Genomic DNA, 24821 nt, shown 5'->3' with positions numbered 1-24821 from the left:
AACACCAACCCCTTACTGTAGTCATTGAACACCAACCCCTTACTGTAGTCATTGAACAACAACCCCTTACTGTAGTCATTGAAAGACCAACCCCTTACTGTAGTCATTGAACAACAACCCCTTAATGTAGTCATTGAACAACAAACCCTTACTGTAGTCATTGAACAACAAACCCTTACTGTAGTCATTGAAAGACCAACCCCTTACTGTAGTCATTGAACACCAACCCCTTAATGTAGTCATTGAACAACAAACCCTTACTGTAGTCATTGAACAACAACCCCTTAATGTAGTCATTGAACAACAACCCCTTACTGTAGTCATTGAAAGACCAACCCCTTACTGTAGTCATTGAACAACAACCCCTTACTGTAGTCATTGAACAACAACCCCCTTACTGTAGTCATTGAACAACAACCCCTTACTGTAGTCATTGAAAGACCAACCCCTTACTGTAGTCATTGAACACCAACCCCTTACTGTAGTCATTGAACAACAACCCCTTACTGTAGTCATTGAACACCAACCCCTTACTGTAGTCATTGAACAACAACCCCTTACTGTAGTCATTGAACACCAACCCCTTACTGTAGTCATTGAACAACAACCCCTTACTGTAGTCATTGAACAACAACCCCTTACTGTAGTCATTGAACAACAAACCCTTACTGTAGTCATTGAAAGACCAACCCCTTACTGTAGTCATTGAACAACAACCCCTTACTGTAGTCATTGAACAACAACCCCTTACTGTAGTCATTGAACAACAACCCCTTACTGTAGTCATTGAACACCAACCCCTTACTGTAGTCATTGAACAACAACCCCTTACTGTAGTCATTGAAAGACCAACCCCTTACTGTAGTCATTGAACAACAACCCCTTAATGTAGTCATTGAACAACAAACCCTTACTGTAGTCATTGAAAGACCAACCCCTTACTGTAGTCATTGAACACCAACCCCTTAATGTAGTCATTGAACAACAAACCCTTACTGTAGTCATTGAACAACAACCCCTTAATGTAGTCATTGAACAACAACCCCTTACTGTAGTCATTGAAAGACCAACCCCTTACTGTAGTCATTGAACAACAACCCCTTACTGTAGTCATTGAACAACAACCCCCTTACTGTAGTCATTGAACAACAACCCCTTACTGTAGTCATTGAAAGACCAACCCCTTACTGTAGTCATTGAACACCAACCCCTTACTGTAGTCATTGAACAACAACCCCTTACTGTAGTCATTGAACACCAACCCCTTACTGTAGTCATTGAACAACAACCCCTTACTGTAGTCATTGAACAACAACCCCTTACTGTAGTCATTGAACAACAACCCCTTACTGTAGTCATTGAACACCAACCCCTTACTGTAGTCATTGAACAACAACCCCTTACTGTAGTCATTGAACAACAACCCCTTACTGTAGTCATTGAACAACAACCCCTTACTGTAGTCATTGAACAACAACCCCTTACTGTAGTCATTGAACAACAACCCCTTACTGTAGTCATTGAACAACAACCCCTTACTGTAGTCATTGAACAACAACCCCTTACTGTAGTCATTGAACACCAACCCCTTACTGTAGTCATTGAACAACAACCCCTTACTGTAGTCATTGAACACCAACCCCTTACTGTAGTCATTGAACAACAACCCCTTACTGTAGTCATTGAACACCAACCCCTTACTGTAGTCATTGAACACCAACCCCTTACTGTAGTCATTGAACAACAACCCCTTACTGTAGTCATTGAACACCAACCCCTTACTGTAGTCATTGAACAACAACCCCTTACTGTAGTCATTGAACACCAACCCCTTACTGTAGTCATTGAACAACAACCCCTTACTGTAGTCATTGAACACCAACCCCTTACTGTAGTCATTGAACACCAACCCCTTACTGTAGTCATTGAACAACAACCCCTTACTGTAGTCATTGAACAACAACCCCTTACTGTGTAGTCATTGAACAACAACCCCTTACTGTAGTCATTGAACAACAACCCCTTACTGTAGTCATTGAACAACAACCCCTTACTGTAGTCATTGAACAACAACCCCTTACTGTAGTCATTGAACACCAACCCCTTACTGTAGTCATTGAACAACAACCCCTTACTGTAGTCATTGAACACCAACCCCTTACTGTAGTCATTGAACACCAACCCCTTACTGTAGTCATTGAACAACAACCCCTTACTGTAGTCATTGAACAACAACCCCTTACTGTAGTCATTGAACACCAACCCCTTACTGTAGTCATTGAACACCAACCCCTTACTGTAGTCATTGAACACCAACCCCTTACTGTAGTCATTGAACAACAACCCCTTACTGTAGTCATTGAACAACAACCCCTTACTGTAGTCATTGAACACCAACCCCTTACTGTAGTCATTGAACACCAACCCCTTACTGTAGTCATTGAACACCAACCCCCTTACTGTGTAGTCATTGAACAACAACCCCTTACTGTAGTCATTGAACACCAACCCCTTACTGTAGTCATTGAACACCAACCCCCTTACTGTGTAGTCATTGAACAACAACCCCTTACTGTAGTCATTGAACACCAACCCCTTACTGTAGTCATTGAACACCAACCCCCTTACTGTGTAGTCATTGAACAACAACCCCTTACTGTAGTCATTGAACAACAACCCCTTACTGTAGTCATTGAACAACAACCCCTTACTGTGTAGTCATTGAACAACAACCCCTTACTGTAGTCATTGAACACCAACCCCCTTACTGTGTAGTCATTGAACAACAACCCCTTACTGTAGTCATTGAACAACAACCCCTTACTGTAGTCATTGAACACCAACCCCCTTACTGTGTAGTCATTGAACAACAACCCCTTACTGTAGTCATTGAACACCAACCCCTTACTGTAGTCATTGAACACCAACCCCCTTACTGTGTAGTCATTGAACAACAACCCCTTACTGTAGTCATTGAACAACAACCCCTTACTGTAGTCATTGAACACCAACCCCTTACTGTAGTCATTGAACAACAACCCCTTACTGTGTAGTCATTGAACAACAACCCCTTACTGTAGTCATTGAACAACAACCCCTTACTGTAGTCATTGAAAGACCAAATATTACAATTTTTGTTGTAGTTGAAGACCATTAAAATAGAGACTTTGAAGGGATGAAATGATCGTTATGACCAAGCACTGTGTCATTGACAATATACCGTACAAGAATTATTGCTACGAAATACCTGAAGTGACAATATAACTTACCAGAGTGTGCGTTTAAACGCACGATAGAAGTGTTCGTTTCAACGCACGATAGGAGCGTTTGTTTAAACGCACAATAGAAGTGTTCATTTATCTTTGTACTTTGATTATTTCCTTTTATTAATTATTATATATTATTATAACTATTATTAATTTATATAATTTCATTAATTTTATTTTCTATTTTTTCTGCCTTCATTATATGTCAATATTATTTTTCGTCATTCGTCTATCATGCGTTTAAACGTATGCTGGGAGTGTTCGTTTATCGTGCATTTAAACGCATGCTGGGAGCATTTGTTTATTGTGTGTTTGGTGAACATTTAGCATGCGTTTGGGTATCGTGTGTTTGGGAAGCCTAAACGTTTCAAGGAGTGTTCCTCTGATAATTGGAGATTTGACTGTCCCAGTGGAAGATTCACTTGAGTATTGACTTTGAAGTTATCACCTTGGTAGTATTGTGGTTGTGTATTCACCTCCAGTGTGGAAGGTCATGTGATACATTCCCACCAAGGTCATACCAAACATTAGTAGTCATTAATTGCTTCTACAACAAGCATACATTAAACAGTAATTAGAGTGCTGACTGCATCATTGGATCTGAGTCAGAATAATGAGTGTCAGTAGTGGGGTGAAATGCTACATTTGGGCTGTTTCTTCTACGAGCTAGCCTTGAAAGCATGTCAGTAGTGGGGTGAAATGCTACATTTGGGCTGTTTCTTCTACGAGCTAGCCTTGAAAGCATGTCAATAGTGGGGTGAAATGCTACATTTGGGCTGTTTCTTCTACCAGCCTTGAAAGCATGTCAGACTAGTATAAATCAGTATCTAATGATGTTGTCCTGAAATACATGAAATATCTGCCACTGGACCCCTCATTTGGACATTAACCACAATCAATCAATCAATCAATTAATCTTGTTTGAGCTTTTGCCCTTCATGTAATTACAACTGAACTGGTGAGCATACAGGGGAGGCTCTTTAGAGACTACAGTTTTAAGTTATGTGTGTACTTTCTAGTCCACTGATAGAACATGTGCTTACTAATTTAAAGAAATTTATTAACTTACTAAAAATGTCCACTAATTATGTTAAAATCCAATGTCATTAGTGCCAGTAAATAAAGCTATCAAATATAAGTGTAAATATATAAAAGGAATAAAATTAACTAAAAAATGTACATATGTATATTGTTCATTAGTGTCTTTCAGCACTTACAAATGAGAAATGGGAGACGAGCAGTCAAAGATTTCACAGCAATTTCTTGATCAACATGCAGGTTTGTTTTATGCAAGTAGAGTACAAATAGGAAACTTTTAACCACTCACATCTTACTGTTAAGCAAGAGAAATAATTGTGAGCAGATCTAGAACAGAAGTCACATTTTACAGGAAGATGTTAAGGAACTTGTTACTTACTCTACAACTTCAACAATCAAATCAAGGAGGCTTTGAAATAATACCACTAACTTTCATACCACAAAAAGGCTGGGAATGATTTTGGGGGCTGTTACTTGAACATTTTAGGAGTTGAGGGCCAGAACCATGAAAACATTTTCCTGATCTTGCTGATGTCCGGATAAAATTAATGAATCACTATGTGCAATATTAGGAAATGAAGGCTAGGATCTATTTTGGTAGATCTCTTTTGGAATACAAGCCAGAACATCATTTTCATGATGTAAAAATATGAGTAAAAAAGGAAATTCTTTTTAAAACTGTACCACAAGATTTCATACCACAAAAGAAAAGTTTCGATAAATTTAAAGGGTTATGGTCCTAATATTATAAGAATAAGGGACCAAAGGGGTCAGAAATAGTCATTTTCTCTATCATTGCTTAAATTTCTTTTGTCTTGGCTTTGACCACTTTCATTCTGGTCAGAATATTATACTGTGCCAAACATTTAATCACAGTCCTTATTCAGAGCTGTATCAAGTTAGAATGTAGTGTCCATACTTGTCCTAACAGTTCAGGGTTTGACCTCAGTTGTTGTATCAAGCTGTCCTCTGTAAACCATTTTATTATTTTCAAAATCGATAATTTTTTAAATCTTTGGGCTCATAACTCAGAATTGATAGCAGATCAGGAGGAATTATAATTCAAGTTAATATTAATGTAGAATTGTAAGGACTACATTTATTATTGTTTTAATTTAACAAAATAAAAAACAGTCACTTACTTTCATCGTTAGGAATTTCTATTGTTTTTTTGTTCCCTTGTATCATTTGCCACACATGTGGGTGATCTCTGCTTTGTTCCTCCATTCTTATTACATACACATAGATACATTATTTAAAAACAGTTAATTCTGTTACATTAAATCTTATGCACTGTTTTTAGATATAGGTTCCCATAGCAACCAGAAGGAGAGAAGCCCTAAACAGGGTAATAAGATGTCTGTATCAAACAGAATGGATTCTGAGGGAGAATCTGATACAAGTCAAATGAGTGGTTGGTCAAGACATACTGATATAGAACCCCAACTTAATGGTAGCAGGTCTAGTCATAAATCCATTCAAATCGATACAAGGAAAAGTAGAATTAAGTCTACAACTAGTTCTAGTCAGATTGGCTCCCAAACAGATCAGATGAGGCATATTTCATCTTCAGTTCCAAACATCTCAAAACTAGGTAATGGAAAAAACACACCACATAAAAGGCTTGGTATGAAGAAATATTCATCTTTAAAAGAAACAATACCTGGCCATATAACTTTCAAGAAAAAAATTGATGAGTGTCATAACTCACTGATGGGGTCCCAGTTGGTTTTTGTCAGCTCTGCTGAAGATAGTCAAGATGAACTTTTGAATGGGCGACAATCTCGTTCCTCAAGTGGCAGTTCTTCTGTGGGAAAATCAAGGTGTCCATTGGATGGTATCAATATGGATAATTATGTTCAACAAGTAAGTACCTACTGGTTATTTTAAATTGTTGAAATGATTGTTGATTACTTAGAAATGCTTAGATACATGTACATGGTTTTGTAATTTGGTGCAATTTTTGCCTTCATTGAATAAACCTCCCTTTCAATTTTCTGATATATTTATTTACTTCAGAGTTATGGGACTGTAAGCACCTGTATAAATGTGATGGATGTCAATTGCTTAAGTGAAGTTGTTAATTTTGTAAAAAAAAAAGGGATCATTTATAAAACTTTGTCCCTTATTCTTTATATGACTGCAAAAGTAATTTTCATTCAAATAATAGTATCACACAATTGGCATCATCGTCATTGTCCTTGGCATCTGTTAACTTTTGTTTATTTACAATAACTTGAGAAATACTTTCCAATGTTTTTGAAATTTAAACACATGTTTCCTAGGGACAAAGTGGAGAGCCCTGTAGTGGTGGATTTGCCCACTCATCTTGAAAGGGGGAAAATGGGGGTTATCATTAGAAATGATTTAAAAAGTTTGTTGATGATCCTATAATTTTTATGATTCAGATGTCAATGTGGTCCTTATGTTGTAAAAGTATGTAACAGTGTAGATTTATCATTAACCATAAAAAATTGAGCCATTGATTTTGAAAATTTTTAATTGAATTTAAATTTTTGTGCAATATAGTGTCCAATCCATTTGTTGTGTCAATAATAAATTGTAAGTCCCTATGCTTAAGTGTGTCAAAAACTAATATTGTGTCCACACTTGCCCCAACTGTTCAGGGTTGGACCACTGCAGTCGTATTATGTATTTTACATCCCGATTCCAAAGAAGATGAAAATGTGAAAATTATTGATTTTTTTTTTTTTGTTACAAAAAAGTGTGATGAGATGAAGAGGGCTTTGACTCAGTTACAGTCTGGCAATCAACAAATATTACAGAGGATTGATGATAATGAAAGGTAATGTTTCCCATAGATCTGCATGCACATAATACAGAGGATGGACGATAATGAAAGGTAATGTTTACCGTAGATCTACATGTACACATTACAGAGGATTGAAGGTAATGTTTACCGTAGATCTACATGTACAAATTACAGAGGATTGATAATAATGAAAGGTAATGTTTCCTGTAGATCTACATGTACAAATTACAGAGGATTGATAATAATGAAAGGTAATGTTTCCTGTAGATCTACATGTACATATTACAGAGGATTGATAATAATGAAAGGTAATGTTCCCCATTGATAATGAAAGGGAATGTTTCCCATAGATCTACATGTACATATTACAGAGGATTGATGATAATGAAAGGTAATGTTTCCCATTGATAATGAAAGGAAATGTTTCCCATAGATCTACATGTACATATTACAGAGGATGGATGATAATGAAAGGTATTGTTTACCGTAGATCTACATGTGCACATTACAGAGGATTGAAGGTAATGTTTACCTTAGATCTACATGTACAAATTACAGAGGATTGATAATAATGAAAGGTAATGTTTCCTGTAGATCTACATGTACATATTACAGAGGATTGATAATAATGAAAGGTAATGTTTCCCATTGATAATGAAAGGAAATGTTTCTCATAGATCTACATGTACATATTACAGAGGATTGATGATAATGAAAGTTAATGTTTCCCGTAGATCTACATGTACATATATAATATTGAAGATAATGTTTAAAATGTATGAAAACTACTTCACTAAAGATACTATTTGAAATGCATGTAAAAATTCTACAATAACTTATTTGTTTTTGTTTTTATGTCAGATATTCCTAGGTATTTTTATTGACCTCTGCTCAACAAGTCAGGGCTACATAGCATTCTCATGGCTTTCCATCTTTCTGTCACTCTTTTGGTTTCAACATAATAATAATAAAAATAAAAACCCTTCAACTGAAGCTCGTCAAATATTGTGCATATATTTACATCCATTCTAAATGCAAGTCAATTCTCATTATATTGTAATGTCCATTTAACATTCAGAAATAATGCCCCTTTTTCCATTTCAAACGTTATCTTTGATCATCAAATCAATTTCTTCTAGTTAGTTTACGTGGACCAGTCGTCTATTGTCTGTTAATCACGTTTCTGTGAAGCTAATTTTTGGTCACCATCATTCATAGAGTATGTAGTTTAAAATTGGATTTGATTTGTTCATATTCAAAACAAAATGGCCACCATAACCATAAATTCTGTAGATCAAGGGTTTAAATCACTTTATTGTGCCTATATCTTGAAAATTTGAAGAGTTGGAGTGAAGTTGAAAGCATTCTCCAGGTGCAAAATTAAAAGATTTACTACAAACAGTCTTCCTCATTTCCTTTTGCATTCTTGTGCCAATGTAAATGATTCTTCAAATCTGTAATAGATAGAAAAAACTTTCAATGATGAAATGATCCACATGGTAAGGTCTTCAAAAGTTTATATTGGGTCAAAGTTGAAGGAGGACTCCTTTTTTTGACTTATGACCTTTGAAAGGTGAAATTTTTTTTTTTTTTTTTTTTTTTTAAAGTTTTAAGCCAATATCTTGAAAACTGTAATAGATAAAAAAAAATTTCAATTGATGAAATAATCGTCATGATTAGGCCTATAAAGTTAATATTTTGGTCAAAGTTATAGGACAACTCTTTGTGAGAGCTATTGCCCTTGAAAAGTGAAAAATGACATTTTTTAAAGTTTTTAGTCAATGAAGATAAAAAAAAACTTTTCAAACAAGTTTAAATGGGTCAAAGTTGTAGTTATTGCCCTTGAAAGGTGAAAAATGATGTTTATTTGAAGTTTTTAGCCAATGTCTTGAACATCATAATAGACAGAAAAAAAATAGGTTCAGTTAATGAAGTAATCCTCATAGTTCATTGTAATTAAATCTACATAAGTTTAAATGGATTAAAGTTGTAGGACATTTTTAAATACTTTTTAGCCAATATCATGAATGAAAACTATAACAGATAGGAAAAAAAAACTTTCATTTGGTGTAATGATTGTCATGATTAGGCCTACAAAAGTTAATATTTGGTTCAGAGTTGTAGGATGACGAGTTTACAAAACTACACAGCTTGATTATTGATTTCTTCAAGATTTTTGTTGCATTGTTACTCCTAGATTCTGAATAGAATTGTTTAAAATCTTATGTTTATGTATTTGCTATGATGAATTGTCTTGTATTTTCAGTTCTGCTGTTCTTAGTTTAAAGGAACATGACATGTTTGTTTATATTGACATTGATTTGATTTTTGAACTGTACTGCATAAGTGAGAATTTCATGAAAAAAATCTGAAACACAATAATTTGATTTGTTCTAGGGGAAATAAAGAATGGATCTCCATGATGAACAAAAAAACTTCAGGTAGTTATTGTATTCAATCATCTTTGTTATATACATCAGCTTCTGTCTGGTTCAGTATTTTTATATATTTGTACAACCACAAAAAATTGCTTCAGTCATTGTTGGCATCTGTTTACTTTACTTTATTTATGAAAACTTGAGGAAAACTTATCCAATCTTTTTGAAATTTGAACACATTGTTCCTAGGGACATGGCAGAGGGCACTATAGATTTTGGGAGGTTTTTGCTCCACCACTTTTGGAAATAAAGGGCTTAAAGGGTGAAAAAAGGTGTTATTCCATTATCATTAGAATTAATAGAAAAAGCGTATTTTTGATCCAATTTTTGTCATTCAGATGTCAATTTGTTCCTTTTGAAATTCTGTTTTGAAATTTTTACGAGGGTAGGTTTTCTTTTACTGCTTTACAGTTAAAAGGGTAAAAAATTGGGCCATGCCCCAAAAATATCAACTTTTTTATTTATGAATGTTCCCTAGAGTATCCTCTGAACTGACATGAGGATATATGATTGCCTAAAAAACATGGCCGCTATTACTAGAAATAGAACAATGGGGTCAAATTACAGAATTTTGCAAATAATTCAAAAACAGATGAGTTCAGCTAAAATTGTGCAGGGAATAAAATTTTTCAGCATGATGGGATGGATCCATCCCCCGTCTAATTTTTCTCTATACTCTTATCAAATATTTGGCCACCTGACATTTGGCATCTGTCATAGTGGAAATCTGTCTATGACAATATCAGCTGTTATGGAAGATCAAAGTACATGTATTAGAATTGTCATTTGGGCAGGACCTTTTTGGAAATTTTCAATAAGATCCATTGGTGGATGAATGCGTTATAGGTCCTGAATGGATTTTTTTCCTCAAATTTTACATTTCAAACTTTGAAAACCTTCTCCTGGAAAACTACTGAATGGATTGTAACAAACTTGTTGTTTGGCTCAGCTGACTCAGTGGGTGGCTATGGTCTCTCAAAATTGCCATTGAAACACTATGGGGTGGGGAAATACATTTTGGTCCATATCTTTGCTTTTACTTAGCCAATGGTGGCCAAACTCATCAGAAATGATAAAAGGGCCAACTTTAACATCTGAAAAAAATTTGGTTCCACTTGATTAAAGAAGTTGGCTCCAGAGGCCATTTAAACCTCTGAATGTCCAACTTCTCTGATCCACAGTGCTAATGTCTTGAAACCTAATAGGATTAATTCCCCAAATTCCTTCTACAAACAATTCACTTTTTATGTGGGTAAGGTGGTCCAGCAGGTGGCTGGGGCCACTAAAAGATGCCATTGAAATCCTATGGGGAAACATATTTTGGCCTACTTGTATATCTTTGTTTTAACTAAGCCAATCACCAAACTTGGCAGAAATAATGACAGGGACAACTTTAACATCTGATAAAATTTTCGCTTGATTAAACAAGCAGCCAGTGGCCATTTCAGCTTTTAATGATCAAGTGATATGACCACATGATTTCAAGTATTCCAGGTGAGGGATTCAGGCTCTAGAGCCTCTAGTTATTTTTGGTCTGATTTTGAAAATATTTACCTGTAATTGAATTTCAAATTTGTGCTGTATTGTGTCCATACAAATTGTTCATTATGAACTTTAAGTCTCTATGCATAGGTGTGTCAAAAACTAATATTGTGCCCATACTTACCCCAACTGTTCAGGGTTTGACCACTTTGGTCATATCATGCTGCACTCTAGGAAGCTATTTACTAGGTATATAGGGATTTGACAGTAATCAATCGTTTTTTTATCTGCCTACCTAGTCACTGACCCCATAATTTTATATATAAAATATTAGATCTCATAATGATATGCTTGAAATATCTGCCAAAAGATGTTAAACCACAATCAATCAATCAATCAATCAGTCAATTAATCTTATATTTAGTAATATTTTCTATGACATTTTACATGAAACAGAGCAAAAAAAGGTAAAGAAAAACATAATGGTTTTAATGCTTTTTAGTATTTCCTCAATGACCTTCTTTAAAATAACCAGCAAGTTAAAGTTGAATAGGCATCATACTTCAGATTTACTCAATCTTATATGACAGCTTTGAAACCTTGTAAGCCTAACTGCACCTAAATCACAGTGGATTTTAACTTATACAGAGGGAAGGCATCATATGTAGATGTGTACAAAGTGTATAAATGAAGATAATTTCTTGTTTATTCATCGCTAACAGGTATATGTATTATTTCCTCATTGACAATTATTTTTATTTCATCATGTTTTATCAGGACACATAAACATGGTTGGGGAAGCTTTTCATGAAATTTAAAAGAACTAATTCTATGTTAAAATGTTTCTGTATTCAACATTATCAGACATACATATCCTTCAGGTATACAGAAAAGGTTACTTAGAATTGGAGAAAAAGTTTGTGAGGATGAAACAGCTTTACAGCAGCTTACTAACCTTGTAACAACCATTCATCAAAAGTTTGAAGAGCTAAATAACCTGATGAAAACAAAATGTATCAGGGTAGATCATTCGTCATCTTCTAACACTTCTACATCTCCAAGTAAAAGTGAGATTGTAGATGTTGATAATGTGAAAAATGAAAATGTACCGGAGGAAGTTCCCAATATTGACCTTTCATCACTTCCATCAGTATCTAAAGATAGGAAAGGTTATAAACAAAGATGTACAGAGAGACATAATGATAATAGGAGACAGATGAGAAAAGAAAAGAGGTCATGCAAGTATGAACAGGATCGATGTAATACAGACAATCTATCATCAGTTCAGAATAATACAGAAGCTGACAATATTGAGAAGCATGGAAACTCCTCATCTAGGTTGTCAGAGGACAAACAGGTGACAGTAAGAAAGCCACGCTCTACGGTAAAGGCCAATAGGTATGTTGATGGTTTAACTTCTCCCAGACATACATGTAGACCTTTCTTAGTGACCACATGTATATAGCTATATCCTGACTTAAAAAACTATAATTAAAATATGCCTACATTCAGCACATTCTATATAAAGTTAACCTGTATACAGAAACCACAATGTTTGATTTTACTCTCCCTTGGAAGGTTTTCATTGTAGTCATTTAGCCACATAAACAAGAACTAACTAGGTACACTTATAGCAGTTGATATTAGCCACATAAACAAGAACTAACTAGGTACACTTATAGCAGTTAGTATATGTATGTTTAAGGAGTTTCTGGTGTATGTTATGAGATGACAACATGTTGGTTACTTCACCCAGGTTACTAGATAAAGAATACTAGTACACATTAATGTAAAGGTCAATGATACTTCAACCTTTGTTTGCATTTATTTTACATTTGTAATAATGAGATGTTGAGTGGCAGCTATATTAAGGACTAAAAGTCAATTTCAACACAAAGGTAAAAGATACTCAATTTATAGGTTATGAACTCTTCATACAATTAAGCTGGAGAAAACTATGATGAGATATAAAGCGTTCATCGTCTATTGTGGATGTGACTTTGTTGAAGTTGATCTTGTTTGGCCAGTGGAGTGAATGTTATTTGTTGAATTTGATTTTGTTTTGCCAGTGGGATGGTTGTCATTTGTTGAAGTTGATCTTGTTTTGCCAGTATGATGGTTGTTATTTGTTGAAGTTGATCTTGTTTTGCCAGTGGAATGGTTGTCATTTATTGAAGTTGATTTTATTTTGCCAGTGGGATGGTTGTCTTTTGTTGAAGTTGATCTTGTTTTGCCAGTGGGGTGGTTGTCATTTGTTGAAGTTGATCTTGTTTTGCCAGTGGGGTGGTTGTCTTTTGTTGTTGATCTTGTTTTGCCAGTGGGATGGTTGTCATTTGTTGAAGTTGATTTTGTTTTGCCAGTGGGGTGGTTGTCTTTTGTTGAAGTTGATTTTGTTTTGTGAGTGGGGTGGTTTTCATTTGTTGAAGTTGATTTTGTTTTGCCAGTGGGGTGGTTGTCACTTGTTGAAGTTAATCTTGTTTTGCAAGTCGGGTGGTTGTCATTTGTTGAAGTTGATCTTGTTTTGCCAGTCAGGTGGTTGTCATTTGTTTGCTTAACCTTTGTTTTTTTATGACAGTTTTTTGGACTCAAGAGATGATTACAGAAACTTGCCAGTCCTTGCCAGTGGTATGATTCTACTATAGTTAGATTTCAATGGCATTTTCAGTCATCATTTTTTTAAATATGAAAATTTCCATAATTTTTACAAATCAAGGTTTAATGATCTAATTTTTTTTTGAAAATCTTGTGCTGAATAATTATAAGAAATTGGTAGACTTGGAATAAAAGCTTCAAGTAAACGGACACAACATCTATTAAATTCTAAGCATGTAGAATATCCAATGTCAGTTAGACTGTGTCATATCAATAATTAAACAAATAGTTATATTTTATTTATTTTCTTGTACCAAATTGTATTTAGGATAAATGGCAAAACACGTCATCTACAATGTTTGTCTCAAGTTATTTTCAAAACCTGTATGAAATTGAAATGTAATTCTTTAAAAACTCTCATTGAGAGATCACCACTTACATGTATTTTGTTTTACAGGTGACCGTGTGTATGCCAGTATGCCACAAGAGATTATACATGATTGTCAAAAGTTTTGGTTAGATTTAGCTGCAAAGGAAAAAGATGCAGGTAGGTAAAGATAATTCATATTATAACAAGAATGGATATGGTTAATATGTCAAAGAGACAACAATCCCACCAGGATGAAAAATGTCAGCTCAGGTCCACCCATTGGTCTTCAATGAATGACGAGGAAAAACTCACACCACAGGGCAGTTGGCCCAAAGCAACATTATACACAGGTACAGCAAAACAGTCGCCCCTATATACTCCAGGGCAGGCTGCAGTTGGCCCAAACACATTATACACAGGTACAGCAAAACAGTTGCCCCTATATACTCCAGGGCAGGCTGCAGTTGGCCCAAACAACATTATACACAGGTACAGCAAAACAGTTGCCCCTATATACTTCAGCCATAAAAAGTAAACTGAAAGTGAAAACAGAACAATACATATAAGCCAGAAATTCCTGACTTGGAATAGGTGCAAAGATAAGGTGGGGTTAAAAAACTTTGGTGTGATCACAACCCTCCCCCTTTTTAGATCAGGCCACTGAAAAAAAATATTACACAAACACATAAAAATCAGTTTGAGATTTTATAACAGAAATAAAGAAACTGATTATACGTTACACAAATGCACAAACAAAGGACTACTAGCAGTTAACTAACATACCAGCTCCAGATCAATTTAAACCTTTAAAATGTTATGCCCTCGCCATATGTAAATTTATCCCAATTCTTCCCATCGAGGTTGAGAACCACAGTACATCATAAGTCATAAAATAAGGACACAACCCGTGTGATGCCGAAAACTACTTTTAAATATAGCATGTTAGTTTCTATATATAGACCCTATGAGCCAACCAATGTAAACACCAAAAAATGTTGTTTTCCTGTCCATTCCAAAAATTAGTGACAAACAATGCATACTGCTTATTAACAAGGTGATGAAGTTTCTAGTGCTTAAATTGATGTTAAGTATTTCTGATGTTATTTATAAACTTTGTAAAGATTAAGGCTCTGAGCATCATTTCACAAAGCTTAGATAAGACTTATGTGCACATAAATCCTCTATGTTTGTTAAGGATTTTCATGTATATAACATATGCTTTGTGAAACAATGCCCTTGTGTCAATTGCACAAAAGCTCTTAAGAGTTAAGTTGATTGTTACTAATAACGTCACAATACAAAACAGCATTGTGACGTTATAACTTACAATTAATTTTACACTTACGACGTTTGTGGAGAGGTTTTTTTTTGTACAGGGGACACATTCACACATCATAAGATTTAACTACTTAGTGTAAGCAAAAATGATTTTATTCTTTATATATTTATTATTTTATTCTTTTGTCAAAATTAAAAATGTATGTTTTTATTATTGGTGATATTTTTTTTATACTGATTAATTAACATTCATTTTGATCAATTGAAGTAGTATATTAACATTAGTGACTTAGTCAGTAAAGATATAATTATAAAATGGACATTTGTCAAGTATTTGAAAAATTTCTGAGATTTTTATTTTAAAATTGAAATAACTGCTGAGTTACAATATTTAAATAGAACAGAAAATTCTGAAATACACAAAAGTGATTAATTTCAAATAGTTTATTGATGATTTCAGCTAGACGAAGTACTTTACCCAGACAAGATGGTGTTGAAAACTTCCTTGTTTTAGATACATCAGCAAGTATGGATGGTGGAGCCTTCACAGAAATGATACAAACAGCTCAAAATTATATTAATGGTATATTTGAAAACAAATATTTTATTACCACCTCCTAAGTCTTATCTTGGTTTCTGTGTATTTCTTTGTCCATCACACTTCTGACATCTCTAGATGATAATAAAGCACCATTCAATCTACTTCCTACCATAAAATATGTTGGATCACAGTTGTATCTCACATTTATCTCTTATTTTGTGTATCTTTTTTCATGAAGAAGTTCCAGACTTTTAAGTTTGTATTTACTGTAAACATGGTTATTTTCATGGTGTAACAACAGAAAACAGTGAAAATTAGTAGTCCCCTAAATTGACTTTAAACACTATACAATGCTAATAATTTTTTTTGAAACCATGAAAAATGATACCCACAAATATGTTCACTTGACAGAATCCGCAAAAAATAGTCACTGTGAAAATTAATAAATTTACAGAGTATGCATATCTTTCTAGACAGCACATTTTACCAGTGACCATCCATTAGTCTGTCTGTGTGTTGTTCACACTTAACAGAATAAATCCTGCTGCTACTAATTTTTATGCATTTTATTGTGAATAGTTTCTGTCTATTAATGTAGGGTTGCATTTGATTTTTGTAAATAATTCCACTTTTTTTCGTTTTTTTTGAGTTATGTGACTTTATTCATACAAAAATAAGGAAATTCTTGGATTTTGGGTGTAACTTAAAAAATCTCAATATCCATGGAACTGTTTATGTTTATTTTTATGTAAGGTCCCTTTTGTTTATTGTATTTTTTTAAACTTTGGAATACAGGATATCTGATTACAATTAATTTTGCTGCTATGCTACAAAGTATGCTAGAAACAAGGGTCATAAAAAGTAAGGGGTATTCATATTATATCAGAATGAAGATGCCTTTTGATGAGAAATATTTTGAACCAAACATGAGCCTCGCTCAATATATTCATTCTATTGCTTTTCTTTTAACTTACTCAGTATGTACTGCAACATCAAATATATCAGACAATTCTGGAAATCAGCATTGACATATCTTATTTCCAAGGATATATTTCCATGGTGATCAAATTTATAATTTAATACAGATTATAAATATTTAAGTAAAATTCAATATCAAAAGGGCCATAATTCAATGTATTACTTGATAAAAGAACATATGGGAGAAAAAGATATGATATGTTTACTACTGAAATCATAGAATTCAATAAAGATTGATTATCCTATTTATTGTTGTAGACTTTTTGAATAATTTTATTGCTATTTTTAACTTAAATGTTAAATTTTGTGACCTGTGGATTGATATTTGTGTTGCGACATTTTTGCAGGAGAATGTCGAAGAGTGTAATTATTGAATTTGTTTCACACTGTGAATTATAAATTTTGGGAACATTTGATAAATTACTTCTATTTATATGATAAAGTTGAAATAAAAGCTTGTAACTACATGTACATTAATATCCTAAAAATAATTGTGTATATCTCAGGTTTATTAGAGAATTCAGTAGCAGTGACCCGTGAAAGTTTATGTATTGTTGAAGTTGGACAAAGAACAATGACCAGAGTTTTGGTACACATGACCAATGATATCAGTCTACTACTCTCAGCCTTAGGTATTATTTAGAGTTTCAATTTCAGGCAATCATTATAAAATGAAATATATTTTCTGGGAAAAACAAGTTGACCAAATATGACAGATTTCACTTAAAAGAGATTGGTTTTTTTTTTATTTGTTTTTTTGTAGTTTATAAAAATTCCATGTGTAATCCTAAGTGTTTGATGTTATTAAGGGATGGGTGTGATTACCGACAAAATTCATTGATTATCAATTAATTTAAGGATTTTTATGTAATCAATTATTTAATGAATACTAAATTTCTCAGTCATATCTATTATAATCCATTACTTAACAGAATATGATTACCTTTTAATTATACTTATGAACTTTGAATCATTTTTAACAGATTTTGTGTTTAAGTGTTTTCAGCCTTTGAAATCACTGTTTTTGAACTACTCCCAGTTTCTACTGCATAGCAGCTAATTTTAGTGTAATTGATCTGTCTAAAACACCAAAATAAATTTCGTCGAATATATACCCTGAGCTTGGGTACTTAGAGCACAACTCAGCATCCAAAATTAGAATTGTCAAAATTTTTGGCAAACATTTTTGCCTCAATATCGCCAAATTTTACACCTGCCAAAATAAGCCACTATATGGTATTGTTTACAACTTATTGTAGTGTATAGGGAAAGCAGTGGCTAATTGTGGGTAAATTGTCATTTGATATTAATTCAATAGAATTACCATCATTTTCCAGTTGCTATCAGTATCCCAGATGTTATAATGAAAAATATCATTGCAATGTCATTAATTACAATCAGTTTAAGTTTTATCTCTGATTTGTGAGTTCATCTACTGGATGCTTAATTACAATAACTTATTATACCCACCCCTCCCTCAATTGCAAAGTATTTCTTTCTAGACTCTGTTTTCATGTAGATTAACAAGATCTATGTATGTAATTGTAAATAAATGTGGTTTAAAACTTCATGATTATTTCTGTAGTATTTAGAACTATAATTAAAAAAACAATAACTTATATTGGATTCTTGGTTTATTTCAACCATGATAGTTACCTTTAATATTTGTTAGATGTAAATACTGAATGGGGTGTTATCTTGCTGGATGTAAAATTTGGGGATTTTTAAGTAAATAGCTATGTGAACAATTTTCGCCTTTCTAATTTTGATGGATGATAAGTGGTGCACTAGGTATTCAAGCCCAGAATAAACATTTTGCATACTTTATTTTAGTGTTTTCAGACAGACTGCTGAAATAGGCCAAAATTAGCACCTCACAAAAATTACCAGATATAAAGTAAGACCTACTGGTTAATCTATTTAAACTAAGAGTAAAGTCTGAATGATTCAGTATGATAATTATTAGAGAAATATACTTATATCATCAGAGAAGAGGACTGCATAAAAAATTTTACTAACTTTATTATCTACATGTATATCAGTGTTAGGTCATATGTATACATAACAATCCATAATAGTAATGTTGTTTTAATTGTAATTTTTCCTCTACACAGAGTTATGTTGTTTATATTGAGAAATGACTATTGTAACTTTGTTTTGTATGCAAAAGTGCTCAAACTAATTGTAACATTTATATTACAGCTGTTGTTGTAGAATATCGTATTAAAATAGAAACATAAAGGTTTCTAATACCAGTATTTGTTTACCCGGTATTCACTGTAACAAAGAGACCAAATCTTACTGCTATGAATCAAATAAAGCAAATTGAATCTTTGTTTTGTAGATGAACTGAAACCAGGAGGAATGTCTCCAATGGCAGCAGGATTAATAGTAGTGAAAGATCTTGTACAGAGAGGTGACAATCTTACACATGTACACTGAAGTTATTGAACTAAAACTCAACAAATTTGTTCATGAACTTGTCAGATGATTAGTGTTTTAATTTTTTGTGCCCTACAAATGGCTGCAATAAGTGTCCAGGGCAGTAAGACACATTCATGTCCAAAAACACTGTTAGGAAAAGTCAACAAAAATGGGTTCTCATATGAAATTGTCCTTGGCCGCAACAGCAAGTTTTAACTCTCATTACCCATCTGTCTGTGTGTCAGTCAATCACATCTTGTAAGTCCTCTCACCTACACATTTTGCAATAAATTTGGATAATTCATACTAAAGGTTGCTGCCATGAATCTCTCTGACAAGTTTGAAAATGTTCAGATAATATTGTGTGAGTTAACTCCCATGGAAATCAAAATTTCTTTAAAAAAGTTGTTTTTGGTCTTTTGGGACTACCATTCCCAACAAGCTTTGATCAAATTTATACCAAATAGTTACAATAATTAATTTGTTACACCACTTTGAAAGCTATGATGACCAAGCTAATATTGTGCAAATTATTGACTAAAGCTGGTGAAGGGCAAACATCACTTTTGTGTGCCTAACAACCTTGCAGGTATCCCATGAGATGCCCTAGTATTCCTCTGAGAATTAATACTGTAAATAAGGTTTATGAGAATACCTTTACCATTAAAATGATAAAATATCCATATAAAACTTCTAAGTGAACTAATACTACTTCTGAGATCTCAAGTTGATTTACTTACAACCATTTTGAATTATATTGTATATGTTTATAAGGTTCAATTTATTTTTCAGACAATACTAACATTGTTGTAATATCAGATGGAAAAATGACACCAATACACATTCGATCAGGAAATGATTCACCTGAATTATTTGATGAACAGGTATTTGAAGTTATAGTTTTCAGTTTTTCAACATTCTAATGAAACATTCCCAAATATACCCAATGATGCAAGGATCAAGTACAGGTCTTATCAAATAGAGAAGAGAGATATTAAAATTTCTGATCGATGGGTTTGTGCGCATGTTTCAGATTTTTCCCATTTGCTTGATTTTTACGTTAAACTTGTACTTAATGATTTATCATATGCATAACATAATCTATGCAAATTTGATTGTGTGTTTAATTTTTTTTAGATTAAATACCAAATGAAAGTGTTAGGACTTGGGTTTCAGCAGTTGAAGTGTAGATTGTTTTTTATTCCTGTAGGACCTTATGATTCTGTAAGTATGTAACAGTAAGACTTCAGCTCTTGTTGGTGGAATTTGACGAAACGTATAACTATAAAACACTTTCATTTCAATAGTAAATTACCATTTTATGATTGTTTACCATTAAACTCAGAACTCTTCATTGTTGTTCACTTAAAAAAACATTGAGTATTTATATCTGTCTTAACCCCATTACATATAAATTTTTATAATAGCTAAATATATGTATTTCAGAGATTGAAACATTAGGAGTTCCATAATAAATTGTAATTTTCGTTCATTTTAAACTCACCTAGCCAAAGGCCATTTGTGCTATTGCCATCACTTGGCATCTTTCGTCGTTGTCCGTCATAGTCGTTAACAATTTTTCAAAACTCTTCTCCTCTGACACTATTTGACCAATCAGAACTAAACTTAGTATGAATGTTTCTTCGGGTATCCTGCATAGAACTGCTATGTGGATTTTTGATCTACCTGAAAACATGGCTTCTGTTACTAAAAGTAGGTTTAGCCAAATTTTGACTGGGTAAGTGTTTAAAAACGTGATGAGATCTATCTGTGGTCAAATTTTCATGTTAATCTGTTTTTGTCCTTTTTGGACATTTTTTGGTATTTTTAACGTTATTTCTTAAAAAGTCTTTTCCTCTGACATTACTTGGTTAATTGGAATCAAACTTGGTATGAATGTTCCTTGGGATATTCTGCATTGAACTGGTGTGGGGATTTTTGATCCGTCGAAAAACATGGCCACCCTTACTAAAAATAGAACACAAGGGTCAGACAGTAGTTTTTTGCATATTATATTTCCAAAACCATTAGGTTTAGTCAAACTCTTTCAATTGCTGAAATGATCCTTATTATATTTCCTATAAAAGTCATGAAATGATCAAAGTTGTCAGACGACTCCATGTAAGAGGTATTGCCCTTGAAATGTGAAAAATGACAGTTTTTTTACAGTTTTCAGCCTAAATATCTTGAAAACTCTAGTAGATAGAATGAAACATTCAACTGATGTTATGATCCTTTTGATAAGTCCTACCAAAGTTTTCTTTGAGTCAAAATTGTTTGACAACTCCTTGACAACTTATTGCCCTTGAAATGCAAAATTTAACCAGGTGAGCAATTTGGGCTCCTGGGAGTCTCTTGTTAATTGTTTTAATAGAGTCAAATTGAAGACTTGGTAAAGATGACTGGTGGGGAAGAGGTATTACCCAGGAAGATAAGTCGGGTGTATAATTATACAATGAATGTTGTAAGTATAAATGCTACCATATAAACACACAGACATCATGGTATATACCAATTGTAAAATCCATAAACCAGTAAAAAAGTAACCATACAGGATTTATCTTACATGTGATTTAAACTGAGACAAGGATTATATAATATTTCCTTTGCGAAGGTTTGAAGCCTCTGGCACACAATTGTGGACATTTATTTTTGGTGTGCTGATTAGTTTTCTTGCACACTGTTTGTGGGAGATTTCCTGCACAGTTGTGGCAGATCATGTTTTAGTTCTGTTACAATGAAGATACATGTACATAGCACACATGGTGAAGATCAGCATAGAATGTTGATACAAGGATATATATATATATGAAATCAAGTCTAATCTACACCCTAACTTGAATCAAAGCAAATTTGGTTGCCCCCAAAACAGGATTCAAACCCCTTCTCTGCTGTGATATCTATGGTGGCACTGCCTGTACTAAGTGTAAATGCTCTAGACTTCTTGGCCAATTAGGCTATAAAATACAACCTTCTTGACCATATATGTATGTATATGCTGCAAATGTATCATTGTATCATTAATGAACTGTTCACTTCTACTTGCACAAGTAATATTTATGTTTTATTTATAGATAATTGCAGTTAGACTGGTAGATGATATAAGAAAACAGAATCCTGGTGCTTTTGTTGTAGACGACCAAATACGTCAGATTGTAGAAGATATATCCCATAATAGGGCAATAACTCCAGAGGTTGGCATAGCATTATTATTTTTAAATTATTAGAGGATCCGATAATATAAATCATAGGAACAGTGTCAATATTCTTTGCATGTTTTTGATTTTCCTGTAAAATTGAAGACATGCCACAGAGGATTTTTTTTTACTTGTTTTGTACCTCATTGAATTAAATCTGTTTATCTTTCTATAGTTGTAGAAGATATACATGCATTATCTATCAATCATTTTAGAGTTTAAACATCTGACTCATTGATATGTTAATATTTGGTTCACACTTTTAAGAGTTTGACTTCTAAGGTCTTATGGTATTATCAGTCTGCACCCTGCATAGCTTTTTTTTCTAAAAATGCAGTTATGTTAAATAATGGCACATTTCTTTACCATTGTGGAATTGGTTGATCAAGCAAATTGTACTTAGATTTGTTATCACTTACTATTGTTCATTTGAAACCTGAATAAGTTTCTGCAAAATTGATTGTTTTTAATATGTATTAAAATATAAAAAACTGCCGTATAGTGCCATCAGAATCCACAGACCAAATATTAACTTAGACTTTCTCAGGTTTATTAGTTTATACTAGATCTAAATTTTCAAATGATTCTGTAATGAATTAGATATGAATTATCTTTGAAATGTTTCTGAGAACTGCATAAAAGGAGTGCTCATTAAATGTTATTTTTCTAAAATTATGGCTTAATATTTAGTGATGTCACTTTTATAAGCAATACTCAATATGATTCTGAATGGAGCACAATGAAAGAGAAGTCTAATATGGTAAAATAGAAATTAAGGATCTTACATATCCTGGGCCCTAACAAAGAATCTTCAAGATGGCAGAATGGGGGTTTCCAACATGTGAATTTGTGACAAATGGACCAAGGCTGATTTTACCATATGTACACAAACTTTTCTGAAACTTTCGTTTCTTTATGAATGTTTCAGAGAGCACTTGTCTCAATGAAAGCCCTGGTTGATTAGAATCTTTCATATTGCATTGTTATTCATGATATATATTGTAATTATCATAATTTCTCGATTAACTGTAAAGTTGCTACATTACAGGACTTGTCAGTATCATTTGATGATAATGGTGACATATTGATAGTGGGTGTTCAGTTCTACTATTTCTTTATAGTCTGTGTTAATTTCCGCTAAATGTACATTAATTACATTAAACTATACACAATATGTAATAGATTCCTTTTCTCCTGTCTTGTTCCCCTTTATTTTTTATCAAGAAATTTTCCTGTTAAAACCACTTTGTATTACCCTGGTTAAACAATATGATGCTATCAAAATTATTTCCAAACCTATACAGTGTAGTTTACTGTCATATTTCTTCAGTAGGATTGTGGAGTTTACTTGATATACTTTTGAATGGGAGTTTGGGACCCAGTCTTGTGAATTCTCATGGTCATGTGACCATTTAATGATACACTACATGATACTGCTATACTGTTAATAGAATCTGATGATGGCATCAATTTCCCCGATAAATCAGAACTTGTTATGTATTGGTTATTGCATCACCATTTAAAATTACAATCTCCTAGGCAGACCTATAACAGTTGCCGGCTTTATACATGTATGTATCACTCAATCCTCTAGCTTATAGGCTCTGCTATATAGAATGTGAAAATGTTCATAAGACCTGAACAATTACTTATTGAAGATCAGTGGCGCTATTTACAATTTTTTTAATAAAGAAGCAGGGTTAAGTATGTAACATGACAGGCAAATAACAATAATAATTCCTCTGCACACAAGATTATTAGGATCATGCCTCATACAAGGTTCAGTATTGCATCAGACTGTGCATATTTTGAATTGTCAGCACTCTCATCATTGAATGGGCCTTCAATTTCAGTATGATGCACATGTATTTGGTTAATTACTATAAGAACTGTATGAATGCCTTAATGTGATGTTTTAATGTTTCATGAAATTATTCTCAGTTCATATATGGACTTGCATTTGAATACCTTGTGTTGTAGTATTTCATTAGTACCCAGCTTGTTCTACACAAACTCCATACTGAGTGTGATAGTATTTTATTTGTACTCAGTCCAATCTGTTCAACACAAATCTCCATACTGAGTGGGATAGTATTTTATGAGTACTCAGTCCAGCTTGTTCTACACAAATCTCCATTCTTTGTGAGATAGTATTTTATTAGTACTCAGTCCAGCTTGTTCTACACAAATCTCCATTCTGAGTGTGATGGTATGTTATTGGTACTCAGTCCAGCTTGTTATATACAAACTCCATACTGAATGTGATAGTGTTTTATTTGTACTCAGTCCAGTCTGTTCAACACAAATCTCCATACTGAGTGGGATAGTATTTTATGAGTACTCAGTCCAGCTTGTTCTACACAAATCTCCATTCTGAGTGTGATGGTATGTTATTGGTACTCAGTCCAGCTTGTTATACACAAACTCCATACTGAGTGTGATAG

At 33.4% G+C, this 24821-nt stretch overlaps 1 protein-coding gene across 6 annotated transcripts in view; it reads left to right on the top strand.

The window, feature by feature from the left end:
* The window catches only part of LOC148623129 (uncharacterized), a 38999-nt gene that overhangs the window by 1851 nt on the left and 12327 nt on the right, over positions 1 to 24821 (top strand). For 2 of the 6 annotated variants that reach the window (XM_088573665.1, XM_088573669.1), the window contains exons 2-15: positions 4477 to 4544; positions 5608 to 6170; positions 7031 to 7110; positions 9475 to 9518; positions 11879 to 12395; positions 13573 to 13622; positions 14047 to 14136; positions 15698 to 15820; positions 17263 to 17388; positions 19101 to 19172; positions 19973 to 20064; positions 20318 to 20404; positions 21555 to 21644; positions 22255 to 22374. In XM_088573665.1, the coding sequence (XP_088429791.1) occupies positions 4493 to 4544; positions 5608 to 6170; positions 7031 to 7110; positions 9475 to 9518; positions 11879 to 12395; positions 13573 to 13622; positions 14047 to 14136; positions 15698 to 15820; positions 17263 to 17388; positions 19101 to 19172; positions 19973 to 20064; positions 20318 to 20404; positions 21555 to 21644; positions 22255 to 22374 (2106 nt within the window). In that variant the 5' untranslated portion in view covers positions 4477 to 4492. Of the gene's footprint in view, positions 1 to 3143; positions 4545 to 5607; positions 6171 to 7030; positions 7111 to 7418; positions 7469 to 7745; positions 7796 to 9474; positions 9519 to 11878; positions 12396 to 13572; positions 13623 to 14046; positions 14137 to 15697; positions 15821 to 17262; positions 17389 to 19100; positions 19173 to 19972; positions 20065 to 20317; positions 20405 to 21554; positions 21645 to 22254; positions 22375 to 24821 lie in introns of those variants that run through there. The other 4 variants (XM_088573667.1, XM_088573668.1, XM_088573671.1 and 1 more) reach the window with 4 other exon arrangements.

The sequence above is a fragment of the Perna viridis genome, chromosome 3, assembly GCF_037379345.1.
Source record: "Perna viridis isolate PV_CMFRI_1.1 ecotype Kerala chromosome 3, ASM3737934v1, whole genome shotgun sequence".
NCBI classification, from domain to species: domain Eukaryota; kingdom Metazoa; phylum Mollusca; class Bivalvia; order Mytilida; family Mytilidae; genus Perna; species Perna viridis.
This window is presented reverse-complemented; position numbering and strand designations above follow the sequence as displayed.